The following is a 14,238-nucleotide window of genomic DNA, read 5'->3' on the forward strand; positions in this document are numbered from 1 at the left end:
GAAATTACCTTCTGGAAGAAAATAGTACTCCACAAAGTTTTGAACATAAAGCAGGAAACAAATGCTCTACTGAAGGTAACAGGCATCAAACTAGCCATTACACATAATACAGGCTGACCCAATAAAGGTATAGAAAAAACAGGAAACTAGCATACCTGCAGTTCCAAATACTACTAAAGCCCTTTATAGGAAAAAATTCAAGTTAACAAAGTCAATATTGCTGAAGTCTGCTAGCAAATTTTGTTTCAATTTGATCTTTTTATCTTCACTACATAAAATCACTAGAGATGCTGGGATCAGTTGATTGCTAGTAAAATCAGCATTGTGTATGTCCAGCCTAAGAAATTGCAGCTGATTTTGATCAGGAAAACAGGTTAATTATAAGGGGTATATCAAGAACTCCATAATAGTTAAAGCGTATTCCTATTGTGTAAATAGAAATTGGGCTGCCTATCATTCAGTCATATTTGTGTGTCTTTTAGTGATCACTCAGCTCGTAACAGACATTTCATCTAAGTGGAGATACTATGTTATGTTTTATGTCAAAATAATTACATAATTATATTCAAAGCTAAATTATTTAAGATGGGAAAACATTCTGATATGCTTTTGACAGTCAGAATCTTAGCAGGCACAAATCATCTTAACAATGAATTTCCATTAACACGTGTATTTACTTCATTTAAACCAGTACTCACAAATATATATCAACCACAGGTATAATTCCATGCAATTGTTAAAAGGTGGTCATTTGTAACATGAAACACTTTTTTGCACAATGCCTCTACTTTATTGTTGCAGTGTATTTATATTACTCCTGCTTGTTTTCCCACTGACTATCAGCCAGAGCCTGCATGATCTTACCCAGAATCCTTTACTTGCCATTTAGTCTAAAATATGTAGTGCTAAAAAGTTTGTACGCAACATTCAAGTGAGAAAGGCTGGAGATTCTGTACTATGCAATTAAACCCTTTTAAGTCATTCAATAACTGTTTAACTAAATGCATGTGGACTTGAGTTGCTAGGAGGGCATGTTATTAAGCCATTCGCATGTTTATACATTAGCAAAGTTATTTTTCAGAACAAATGATTGCAAAATAAAAAGTAACCCAAACAATTTTAGTATTTCAAGAATGAATTCTTTTTATATAGGCACATTTTAAATGTTAGCATTTATTATGCTGGGCTCCAGAACCGCACAGGTATCAGCAAGGGATTTATGGTGGTATTGCCCTAAACAGTAAACCGCATTCCATGCTATTTTTTAGCGCAGGTTTCAGTAATAAATCCTCTGCACCCTAGATCACGTTTAGGTAACCCTAAAGCCTAACATTATCAATAGATGCCCCCTTCTCCTCCATGAAGCATTTTGTATATAACTAAATAGGACGATTGTAATCCATTGTTATAGAATCGCAGTTTAAGAGTGAGTTTTCCTTGGATATCTGCGTTTGCTGCTATGATGTTCTATTTTTCAGAGGCACTAGTTGCAGCTCTGTCCCAAAGGCCTCATCTTTTGATTCTGCTCCTGGGGATGCATAGGCCTCAAATACGTTTTCTGCATCAAGACACACAGTATCAGTAGGAAGGGAGACAAAGGCACACCTCGGTTAGAAGCTTCTTCCATACCATTTCCCACTAAACAGACTCTTTAGAATCAGGTCCTTTCACAACAGAACCAACAATCATTTTCAATCTGGATGCAGACAGGAGCCTTCGGCAGCCTGTGCTGCGGCACTACCGACCATCTCATCTGAGATGTCTGAAGATGAGATGACACATCTAGTAGAGTTTTCTCAGCAACAGGCTTGGCTACAGTTTGCAATATAGGGCTCTGAGTACTTCTGCAACAGTTTACCCCCAACGTTCGTAACAAAGCTCATCTGGTCCATTTTTTAAATTCCCCCAATGTTTTCTGCTTCATGTCATGTATCCAAGTCAATACTCTAATCTAGACTGTACTGAAAGCAACTCAAACATGATCTCTTTGCAGTGGGCGCACCTTCTCCATGGGGTGTGCAATGGGCCATCTCTGCTTGCAGTTTAAAATATAAACTGTTAGCAAATGCAGCCTTGCAATTAGGCCCATTAACTCTTGGCAATGGTGGAAAGTTTAGATCCACAACTTCCACAAAACTCCTTTAAGGCAACGGAGCTTAACTCTCCAGAACCTTCTGACTTCTCTTGGGCCCATAAAATTAAAGGGAGGAAATATCATCCAATCCACACAATCTCCATCCTGTTTGTGAAGCCAAATAAAAAAGGATAAGAGTAATCTCTAGTTACGGAATCATTAGTAGCGATACCTTTCCTCAAATACCCGTCTGTGTACGTTTGCTGCTATGACAGTGAACTTTCTTTCAGCAGACAGGCAGTAGCCACAGGTCCATTCCATAGCTTCACAGGAAACAGACTGTCTCATACTCATACTCCAGGTATCCTATCAAACCATCTCACCCTCAATCATTCACTGGGTTCTTTCATGGTACTAATGGAATGTTCTGGCATTGGGACAATGCAAAATAGTAAAGTACCTTTACTGAAATAATGTAACTCCATTTTTGCTGAGAAAACAAACATTTCCCTCTAGGTGATCTATGTACATTGCAAGGATTTTAACAATGTTTGTTGCAGATTCCTACCTTTTGTTATTCTTAAGAAATAGCGGTTTGTGTGTTTGACTGTGTCCATGTGCAGGGTGAATCTGTATGGGAGTTTTATATTTATCAGCTGCTGCACCTGCTGGGTTCTAATGAGGAACATCCCTTTAGACATGTGTTCCCTTTGGGAGTATCTCACCAAAAAGGATACTTTTGTTGCCTATTACCTAACACTCTTGTGGGGCTTCAGCAGTGCCATAGTTTTTTACATATCGTATGCCTTATGGGACCCCCCTAACATAACTACTAACTGGAAATATAGTATTTCTTCCTACCCACAGCCTGGCAGCATTTGGAGCCTGTAGTCCAAACTCTACTTGGCACTTGAAAGCCCCAATCACAAATATGAATGGACTGCCTCATCTGAAATGTGTAGCCTAGACTCTATGGGATTTACACAGGCATATCTGCTTTACAAGAAGTGTTAGCAAGCATATGCATGAATGATACTGCTTGAAACAATACTCAATACTTGGTCAATGTTCAGAAAATTCAGAAAAAAAAGCCTTCAAACCTAAATTAGACCTTGGTTGATCAAGGGAACTACAGTCTAAAAAAGCCATCAGTTATATTTAAAGTACATATAAACCTTACCTGAACTACAAAACAAGAAATCATAATTTGACTTCAATTTTCACCAATGATTCATTTTAAGGCAAGGCCCTTTAAGAAATATATGCAGCAAAACTATCCATTGTTTCAGCATCCATAATAAACCAAGCACGCTAAAGTCACGAACAGTAATGTGTGGGCATAACAAACTGCATGGAAGAGCCTTGTAAGTTTAAGCAAAATAATTTATATTTACTTCAGTGACATCAACCTTGAATTAACTTTGCCTATTGCAAATTGTTCACCCAAGTTGGAATCAGCTTAGTATTTGCATGCCATAGCACCTTCTCCTAGTATCAAACACACTTAGTTTACAATGCTCAACTAAAAGAGCATAAAGTATGTCATACATTATCTTTAAAGTGGTATTAAACCCAAAATCAAACTATTATATTACAGCTCACAAATGTTTTTTTAGATATTAAGCTGCATTCATTTTCTTTTTTTTTAGGCTTGCTTTCTTTTATTTTCACTTGATGATCCAGCCAGCAAGTCTGTTGTTTTTCAAATGTAGCAGTTACAGGGTTGAGTCAAACCATTTAACACTGACAGGGGTGCGTACAATGACCAACTTTAGTTTATATAAATCCTTTATTCCAAAAGCAACAGAACTGTTGCTGTAACTGCTTAAAAAGTGTTAAGGAGTTTGGCTTTAATTTGTTGGTGTATCTACTGCTAGTTTATATTGTACATCTAGCACAACCCTCCCCCTAGACTGACACTGCTGCTGTCTCGGTTTCTCTTTTGGGTTTAATACTGCTTTAAATATTTCTTGATTTAGACTATCTTGTTGATTTTGAATGCACACCCAGTCTTGAGTCAACCGCCATTTATATCTTTCCTCTCATCTGCTTCTCTTTTCTTTTATTTTCTCTTATCTTTCAACTGCTGTTAGCCAGATTCCTCCTCTATTTTATGCAGATATACACTTATATACGGCCACATTATTATGTACACCTTTGCTAGTGCCAAGAAAATATCCCCCACACCATTATACCACCACCACCAGGCTGAACTGCTAATACAAAGCAGGATGGATCCATTGTTTTCATGTTTGTGCAAATTCTGATTCTACCATCTGAATGTCACAGCAACCAGTCTGCCCATTCTCCTCTGACAACAAGGTATTTCCTTCCACACAATTGCCTTCACTGGATATTTTCTCTTTTTTGGACCATTCTCTGGAAACCCTAGAGATGGTTGTACGTGAAAATCCCAGTAGATCAGCAGTTTTTGAAATACTCAGACCAGCTTGTCTGGCACCAACAACCATGCCACATTCAAAGTCATTTAAATCCCCTTTCTTCCCCATTCTGATGTTGGTTTGAACTTTAGCAAGTTGTTCTTACCACGTCTCCATGCCTAAATGCATTGCACTGAGTTGCTTCCATGTGATTGGCTGATTAGAAATTTGTGTTACCAAGCAATTGAATAGGTGTACCTAATAAAGTGGCCGGTGAGTGTATATTGAACCAGTGTTTGTAGTTTTGTACAAGCTATTTTTGATATTTGTACCACTTCATGACATATGTCTGGCAGCTGACTGTTTAGCACTACCTTTTTGTATTTTTCAACATGTCAAACACTGTACACTGGCTATGATTTGCTACCTATCTGTAATATCTGGTCTTGGAAAATGTTTTACTAATAAAAATGTATTTAAAAAAATACCTCTTTAAATATTTTAAAAATCATAACTGTGCGTGGTATGCACTAAGATTACTAGACCGTACACAACAGTGATCCTTAATTAGCACTTTTGATACATAAGCCTCTCTACTACTATTAATGTTGCCTGTTAAAGTGTTTCAGTAGATGCAAAGTACCTGTACCATTATATGCTATAACCTAGAAGTGTAATAAAACTAAACATATGCAGGAGAGTCATACCTTTTGATGAAATATTTTTAACAGCACCGCTTAGCATGGGCCGAAAACAAACAGTTACTTGCAAATGTGGCTCACAAACTGCTAAAGTTTGGGGATGTTTGGTATATGGCATGTCTGTAAGGGTAAAAATGTCTTTGCAGGAATGCAAAACCTCTTGCTGAGCAGAGATTTTTCAGGTCCACCTCTTACCGATCTATAACAAATTCTTCATTCTAACATGATTCTGAAGCGCAAGTCAAAGTAATACAAGTGGACCACATGTATCCTCACCTTTCTCCTGCTCCGTAACAACCTTTTCCAGTGCATAATCCCAGTCAAAGATAAATCGATAGAAACATAGCTGAGTGTACAAGGCTTTCTCTGGGTACTGCAAAATAATCAGTGAAAAAAAAATCAATATGAGCAACTGGTACATTTATCACCCTGTAAAATGTGAGAGTAAAAGAGACTGCTTTAATGCAACAAAGCAGGTATGCAAGCAATTATCCAGAACAAAAACAGCAGAATTCATCCTTCAAGAGCAAATATCTGGATATCACGTTCACAAACCAAGGAGTTTTTTTCCCTGGAAAAATGATAACATACAATACAAAGCAACACCAATTACAAACACATATTACTTTAATTCAATTTAAATGAAGTTGCAGCACAATATTGAGAGTAAAGAACACCATGGTATGATCAGTCGTTTTGATTACTTTCAAGTCAGTCGCTAATCTTCCCTTTTCCTTGAAAGATTTTTTTTTTTTTTTAAAAAAAAGCTTATTTGTGGATGAATTATGCCTTTACATCTGTTTGCCTGCAACACTCTAGTAACTTCAAGCTACGCTAGTTAATAGACAAGCAATAATCCCTAAATTATGCAGATTCCATGCATGCGCTCTCTTTATAACAAGGTTGAAGTTTCCAGAACTGAGCATAGTACTGGACCTGCTTTGTCTCTGTTAATGGCAAGTCACTTCTGGGTGTGTTGGATTCTATGAATGTTTCCCCTACATTCTGCAGTAAGTTAATTAACTTATTGCCCAGAGAGGGGAGTAACTTCAACAAAACAATTGGGTGGTTGCACACTCTTGTAAAGATGTGCCAGTAGTGTTTATTTTAACAATATCCACAAGATACAAAAGAAAATCATCACAGCACCAAAATAAAAAGGTGTTAACACATTTCATACACAGGACATTTTCACACACGGGCCTGAAAATACCAGGACAGTACAAACTACCTCCAAATGACATTTTTTTGGAAAGTAGACATTCGCAGACATTTAGTAAATGTAAAAAAAAAAAAAAAAAAGTATAACATTTTTCTCACCCAATTTTGTTTTATAACATACCGTCATGCAGTACAGTGTCATGATATGACTGATGTGGCAGTGATCAAAGACAGTGACTGGTAACAGTATTAAAATTTTAACAAATAAATATGTATATACACACATACACATATATACATACATACACATATACACACACTTTCATGCATAGTAACACTGTACTACTCTGAGGGGGTGATCAGGGTTTGTTTTTTGTTTACACTTTGTTTGCTGTTACAATGAAGATCATTGTAACAGCAAAGTTTTCATGACAGCTATGATCACTAGTGATTGACTATAGCTAATCACATGGTAGAGTGCTGTGACTGGCCCAGGTACCATGTGATAGCTGTGGACCAATCACAGCATAGTCATGAATTCATTCATAACAGCTTTGTTGACACAGTGATCATGTGATCACTAGGATCCGCATTCCGCTGTCTGTTTGACACAGAGTTTGGAAAGGTGGGGGTTGGTGGGTAGTCAGCACTCCCAAGCAAGCAAAATGACGTATAAGTATGCCACAGTTTATATACAGTATCTGGTCGGCAAGTGGTTAAAAAATAAAAATATAGCATTTGCTCTGCTGACAAGCACTCTAAATAGGAATAGGTTTGCACATTTTGGAGTATAATGAAGCATTAAAATATAATAATGAATGTACACCTGAAATAGAAACTGCCTGTATAATAAAATATGCATCAGGCTTAACCACCTCCCATCCGGCCGTTGTATATAAATGGCCAGACGGTGGCAGTGCAGGTGCGGGTGGCTATTTATAAACGGCCTCCCTGCCCCCTACTTGTGCGCGCTCCCTGAGAGCACACAGCACCATGATCTGGTGCCCGCTGTGTCCTCTGGACACAGTGGAACACCAGTCGTACAGGACCTCTGTGCGAGGTCCCGATCATGTGATCACTGATTGGCCAATCAGTGATTACATGCAGAGTAGTAAGCAAGATGTCACTTCTGACATCGTTGTTTACTACGTGTGAGATCTGTGAATGATCACAGAGGTCACATGGTACAAGGCTATTCACAACAGCATTGTACCATGTGACAAGCTGTGACCAATCACAGCTCACACAGTATTTCTCAATGGCTACAAGAATGCAGCCAGAGAGAAGGAGAAATGATTGCTTTTACAGCCTTTATGGGTGTAAAAGCATTCAGTGTAAAAAAAAAAAAATAATAATCATCACCCCCCCACAAGTAGTACAGTGTCACCATGGTGAAATCGTACTGCTAGGGTGACCGTATGTAACCCACCCCCCCATAAATGATATAAAAAAATAAAAAAAATGTAAAACATTTTTTTTAAATTACAATTTTTGAATATAAACTAATTTGGGTTATTTGTTTTTTACTAAAAAGATAACTGAATAAATTTTGGCCAAGATTTGAGACAAAATATTATTTATTTGCCAAAATTTTAGAAGAAAAACACTTTCTTTCAAAATTTTGGGACTTTTTCATTTATATAGCAAAAAAAAAATAAAAGTCCCAGTGGTGAATAAATACCACCAGAATAGAGCTTTAATCGGTCTAAAAAAAATGCTAAAAAATTCATATGGGTACAGTCTTGCATGACTGCGCAATTGTCATTCAAATTGTGATAGCGCTGAAAGCTGGCCTGGACAGGAAGGGGGTAAAAGTGTCTGGACTTGAAGTGGTTAAGGAAGTGACATATCCCTACTTTTCATTCTTTGATAATGCAATACAAAATTAGAATGGGACTGGTTGCTGTTACAAATAAGAACAGATCAGGTCCACTGTGCCTTATTATTACACAATTAAGAATATGTCACAAAGTAAAATAATTGAAACAGCCGCCGAGGGAATAACCATTGTTAAGCTTACACAGTCCAGGCTTTACCACCATGAAGGCACCCGTGTTGACTATGTGTAGGCTATCTAGCTTCTGTTGATAGCATCAGTTTGAGATGTTTCAGAGATTATTCAGAATTCAATGACAGGAGCATCTGACCTGCAGTTGACCTCCTCCTGACCTGCATCAGGTGGGTTTTTCAGTCCTAAAGATTCAAATGGTACTGCAATACTCATTTAAAGCAGACAAAAGCCCATCAACACAAGATCCTACAAGAATGCAGCCAGACACAAAAGGGTTTATTTACTAAAGCTGGGGAGTGCAAAATCAGGCTCACTAATGCTTAGAAACCAATCAGCTTCTGGGGTTTATTGTCAAAACTTAACCGCTTAAGGACCGCCCTATAGCAGATATACTGCTACAGGGTGGCACCTGTGCGCAGAATCACGTATATATATGTGATTTTGCATTTCCGGGTAGGGGGGCGCGCGCCCTACCCGCGCTGCCATATGCAGTAACGGTTGTCAATCATCGGATTCCAGCCGGTAATTGCCCACCTGTGCGTTTTTATTTTTCACGCTATAAACAAAAAAAGAACAAAAATTTTGAAGAAAAACGATATATTTTACTTTCAGCTATAAAAAATATATAGTTAACTCAAAGTTAGTTATAAATTAAGGCCAAAATGTATTCTGCTACATGTTTTTGGTAAAAAAAAATTCCAATGAGTGTACTGTATATTGACTGCTTTATGTGAAAGTTATAGCGTTTACAAATTATGATACACTCCCACGGCTTCAACTATCACCTCTACGCCGATGACACGCAAATTTACCTCTCCACCCCTTCAGTCTCCACCCGTATCACCCACCTGCTGAACAACATATAAGACTGGATGTCGCTCCATTTCCTCAAACTGAACCTTTCCAAAACCAAGCTCCTAATCTTCCCCCCAGCCCGTGCCCCCCCCCCCCCATCACGACCAACAACGCCACCATCAGTCCCCCCCCGCAAGCCAAAGTCCTAGGTGTCACTCTAGACTCAAACCTGTCCTTCCAACCCCATCTCCAATCGTTGGCAAACTCATGCAGGCTCCACCTCCGCAACATCTCCAAAATACGTACGTTCCTAACCCCAAACACTACTAAACAACTCGTTCACTCCCTCATTATTTCACGTCTGGACTACTGCAACTCCCTTCTCACTGGCCTACCTCATCACAGGCTATCCCAGCTTCAGTCTATCCTGAACTCAGCGGCCAGACTCATCCACCTTACCAACCGCTCCTCTTCTGCCACCCCCCTCTGTCATTCCCTCCACTGGCTCCCGATTGCCCAATGCATTAAATTCAAACTACTAACACTGACATACAAAGTCATTCACAACGCTGCCCCAAACATGATACCACCCATCCCGTAATCTTCGCTCCTCACAAGACCTACTTTCTAGCTCCCTGGTCTCCTCCTCCCACGCCCGACCTCTCCAGCACTTCCCCCATCCTCTGGAACTCACTACCCCAATCCATCAGACTGTCACCTACCCTCCTCACCTTTAGGCACACCCTCAAAACCCATCTCTTCAGGGAAGCCTACCCCACCCACACCTAACAGCTGATCTCCTCCACTCCTCCTACCACTCCATCCCCCACAGCCACTTCCTCTTGTACCACTTTCCCCTCCCTCCTAGATTGTAAGCTAGAAAGAGCAGAGCCCTCAAACCCCTCGTGTATTGTTTTGTTACTGTATTGTCTCATGTTCTGTCCCCCACTATAATGTACAGCGCTGAGCAAACCTTTCTGGCGCTATATAAATACTGTATAATAATAATAATGGTATCGATATTGCAATTTACGCCTTTTTTTGCTATACAGCGCTGCGCTAGTTTAACGGACAATTGCGCGGTCATGAAATATGGTACATAAATGAAATTTATGTCCTTTTTTTCACACAAATAGAGCTTTCTTTTGGTGGTATTTGATCACCTGTGCGCTTTTTATTTTTGGTGATATAAACAGAAAAATTTTGAAGAAAAAAAACATTTTTTGAAAAAAAACAACAAAAAAACCCCCAATATTTTCTCATTTCGGTCATAAAGAATATCCAAAAAAACCCTAAAATTTTGTCATAAATTTAGGCCAAAATGTATTCTACTACATGTTTTTGGTTAAAAAAATCCCAGTAAGTGTATATTTATTGCTTTGTGTGAAAGTTATAGCGTCTACAAACTACGGTATAGATAATGGAATTTACACAGCTTTTTCTGACTGCCCATCACATTTCTTGAGGTGCTAAAATACCAGGATAGTACAAACACCCTCAAATGACCCCTTTTCAGAAAGTAGACACCCTAAGCTATCTGCTGAGAGTCATATTCATGTCCATGGAAGATTTATTTTTTTTCCATAAGTTTCTGGAAAATGACAAAACACACTTTTTTTTTTACACAAAGTTGTCATTTAAATGATTTAGTTCTCGCACAAGCGATGGGTATATGTGGAATTACACTCCAAAATACATTCTGCTACTTCTACCGAGTATGGGGATACCACATGTGTGAGACTTTTTGGGAGCCTAGCCACATACAGGAGCCTGAAATCCAATGACCACTTTGAAAGCCTGAAGATGCGTAACTTCCTCACTACCTATCACAGTTTCGAAGGCCCTGACATGCCAGGATAGCACAACCCCCCCCCCCCCCCCCAAATGACCCCTTTCTGGAAAGTAGACACCCCAAGGAATTTAAAAGAAGGCATGGTGAGTATTTTGCAGATCTAATTTTTTCTCATAGGGTTTTGAAATATAAAAAAAGAATGTTTTTTTTTTTCTTCATATTCCAAAAACTTGCGGCAACAAATGAGATCTGCAAAATACTTATAATGTTTTTTATCAAATTCCTTGGGGTGTCTACATTCCATTTTGGGAGATTAGGTGCTATCCTGGCATTTCAGGGCCTCTGAAACTGTGATAGGTAGTCTGGAAGTGTAATGAGGAAATAAACCCTTTAAAAGCCTGAAGGTGTACTTGGCTAGACTGCCAAAATGTCTCTCACATGTGGTACCCCCATACTCGGAAGAAGTAGCAGAATGTATTTTGAGGAGTAATTCCACATATACCCATGGCATGTGTGAGCAGTAAATCATTTAAGTGACAATTTTATGTAAAAAAACCAAACATTTTTTTTGTCATTTTCCAAAAACGTGTGGTAAAAAAATAAATTCTCCTATTGATTCAACATGCCTCTCAAATAGTTTGGGGTGTCTACTTTCCAAAAAGGGGTCATTTTGGGGGGTGGGGGCATTTTATGCCCAGCATTAGAAGTTTATGCTACATAGTTTATGCTACTCACTCTTCTAACCACCTGAAGACATTATATATTATATATTTTTAAAGCAGACACCCTAGTAAATAAAATGGTGGGTACTACAAATATTTATGGCACATAGTACTCGTGCAGCAATTTTTCAAAAGCTAATTTTTTGTAAAAAACACACTTTTTTTTACTTTTAATGCACAAAAACACAATATATTGGCCAATTATTTGGTAAAATATAAAAGATAATGGTATGCTGAGTAAATAGATACCAAACATGACATGCTTTAAAACTGGGCATGCCCCGTGCAATGGCGACAAACTGCATACATTTTTAATATCCATAGGAAACGCTTTAAAAGCTACCATTTTAGATTTACAGAGGAGGTCTAGTGTTAGAATTACTGCCCTTGATCTGACGTTCACGGCGATACCTCACATGCATGGTGCAATCGCTGTTTACATACCGGCACAGGGTCAACGCTTGTGCACACAGGTGTGCGCACATGGGAAGGGCGAGTTTTTAATTTTTTTTTATTTTTTAAGTTATTTTTATTTTTTAAAATTATTTTTACACTGTACCTTTTTTTTTTTTATCACTTTTAATGCTATCACAGGGAATCCAAATATCCCCTATAACTTCAATGGGCATTGTCCTATATTCTTTTTTGAGAAATCTGGGGTCTATCAGACTCTGGATATCTCCTCTGCCCTTATATTATCTAATCAAACCAAAATCGGTGTGATCAGATGCTTTCCCAATTTACAAATGGCGCTGTTTATATCCTGCAAAACTGAAGTGATGAAATGCTCGTAGCTTCCAAATGTTTAGACTATAGAGTTGATTGGCACCACTCTGGTCTCCAATCAGCTCTATGGTCAGCTTGCAGAAACACCGGCTGCATTCTCAGGTTCCCTCGATGGCACTGCCCGAGAAGGCTGTGGAAGGCAGCGGGGGAGAGGGGGCATCATCTCCCGCTGCTTGTAAAAGCAATCCTGCAGCTAATTAGCCACTAGGATTGCTTTTAAATGAAAGCCGATCGTCGGCTGAAAAAAAACAATACCAGGATGATGCCTGCAGCTGTAGGCATCATCCTGGTATAACCATTCAAAGTCCAGGGATGTAACAGTACCTAAAAACCAGGTAGTAGAATATCACCACCTCTAGCAATGGTGAAGGAATATCAGTATTGACAAGGTCTGAAGGAATTGGATATACTGAACCTTGCTAAATATGTAACCTGCATAAAACAAAGCGGTAGTAAACCGCAGGAGAAAAAAAAAAACCCCACAAAGTAAAACTTACCTTAAATCGAAGCCCTCCAGCAGCGCACTGCCACCGCTGCAGGGGCTTCCATCTTCAACCGGTCTTCTTTCCAGATGCGTGAGTTCCGACTGTCTGACAGGCTGGGCTACGATGACATCGTGCACAGGAGTCCTGGGCCATGGCACACAGCTATGAAGGAATGGCATGGGTATACTGTTCCTTCAGAGTGCATGTGCCAGCTTTAGAAAAGAAAGAATATCTCCTAAATAGTGCACATTTAGGAGATATTATTTTACCTACAGGTAAGCTTTATTGTACGTAAAATTTAAACAAAGGTGTTTACTACCATTTTAAAGAATAAGTTCACCTTTTGGAACATATTACACTCATATTCAGGGTGTAACATGTTACAATCGAATGAGCCCCCGCAACCTCTCCCCCCCCCCCCCAATTCCCGTTGTGACAGCTAGCGGGGGGGGGGGGGGGACCTTCTCCTCCTCGCTAGTTGTCACAATTTTAAAAAATGTTCTTTACCGTCTCCCGCCTGCCGTATCGTGAAAAGGATGGGTGGGAGCTCTCCTGTTATGGGAGGACGTCATATGACATCCTCCCGCTGTAGCTGCACATGTGCGCCCCCCGGGGTATGCGGCGATTGGTGGTGTGCTGTGTCCCTAGGACACAGAGGATCACCATTTGCGGTAAAGAGCCGATGACATAGGCTCTATCATTTGATCAGCTGTGTCCAGTCACAGCTGATAACGTGTACACGGAAATGCCAGTTATCGGTCAGTATAAGCCAGTTAACAGCAATTCCTTAGAGAGGACACCTACACTGTCAGTGAAGCCCCATCACTGCCGCCTATCAGTGCCCATCAATGCCACATAGTGCCCATCAGAGATGTCTGTCAACGCCCATCAGTGCCGCCTACCTGTGCAGTCTATCAGTACCCATCACTACCGCCTATCAGAGCTACCTTTCAGTGCCCATCAACAATGCCTGTCAGTACCCATCAGTGCCACCTATAAGTGCCCATCAACAATGCCTGTCAGTACCCATAAGTGCTGCCTATCAGTGCCACCTATTAGTGCAGCCTAATCAGCGCACATCATTGAAGGAGAAGAATTACTTATTTACAAAATTTTCAAACAGAAAGAAAAACTTTTTTCCCCCAAAATTGTCAGTCTTTTTTAGTTTGTTTAGCACAAAATAAACCCAGTGGTGATTAAATACCACCAAAAGAAAGATGTCTCAAAAAAAGTTACAAATTTCTTTTGGGTACAGTGCTGCATGACCACGCAATTGTCATTCAAAGTACGACAGCGCTGAAAGCCGCACTGGGCAGGAAGGTGGTGAAAG

At 39.5% G+C, this 14,238-nt stretch overlaps 1 protein-coding gene across 2 annotated transcripts in view; it reads right to left on the reverse strand.

Annotated features, from left to right (window-relative positions):
- The window catches only part of POLA1 (DNA polymerase alpha 1, catalytic subunit), a 472,294-nt gene that overhangs the window by 51,882 nt on the left and 406,174 nt on the right, over positions 1-14,238 (reverse strand). For both annotated transcript variants that reach the window (XM_089673893.1, XM_089673892.1), the window contains one exon: positions 5,433-5,529. In XM_089673893.1, coding sequence (XP_089530019.1) covers positions 5,433-5,529 — 97 coding nt within the window. The remainder of the gene's footprint in view (positions 1-5,432; positions 5,530-14,238) is intronic.

The sequence above is a fragment of the Staurois parvus genome, unplaced genomic scaffold (genome assembly GCF_062004578.1).
Source record: "Staurois parvus isolate SC_StPar_1 unplaced genomic scaffold, SC_StPar_1.0 ptg000145l, whole genome shotgun sequence".
Classification (NCBI taxonomy): domain Eukaryota; kingdom Metazoa; phylum Chordata; class Amphibia; order Anura; family Ranidae; genus Staurois; species Staurois parvus.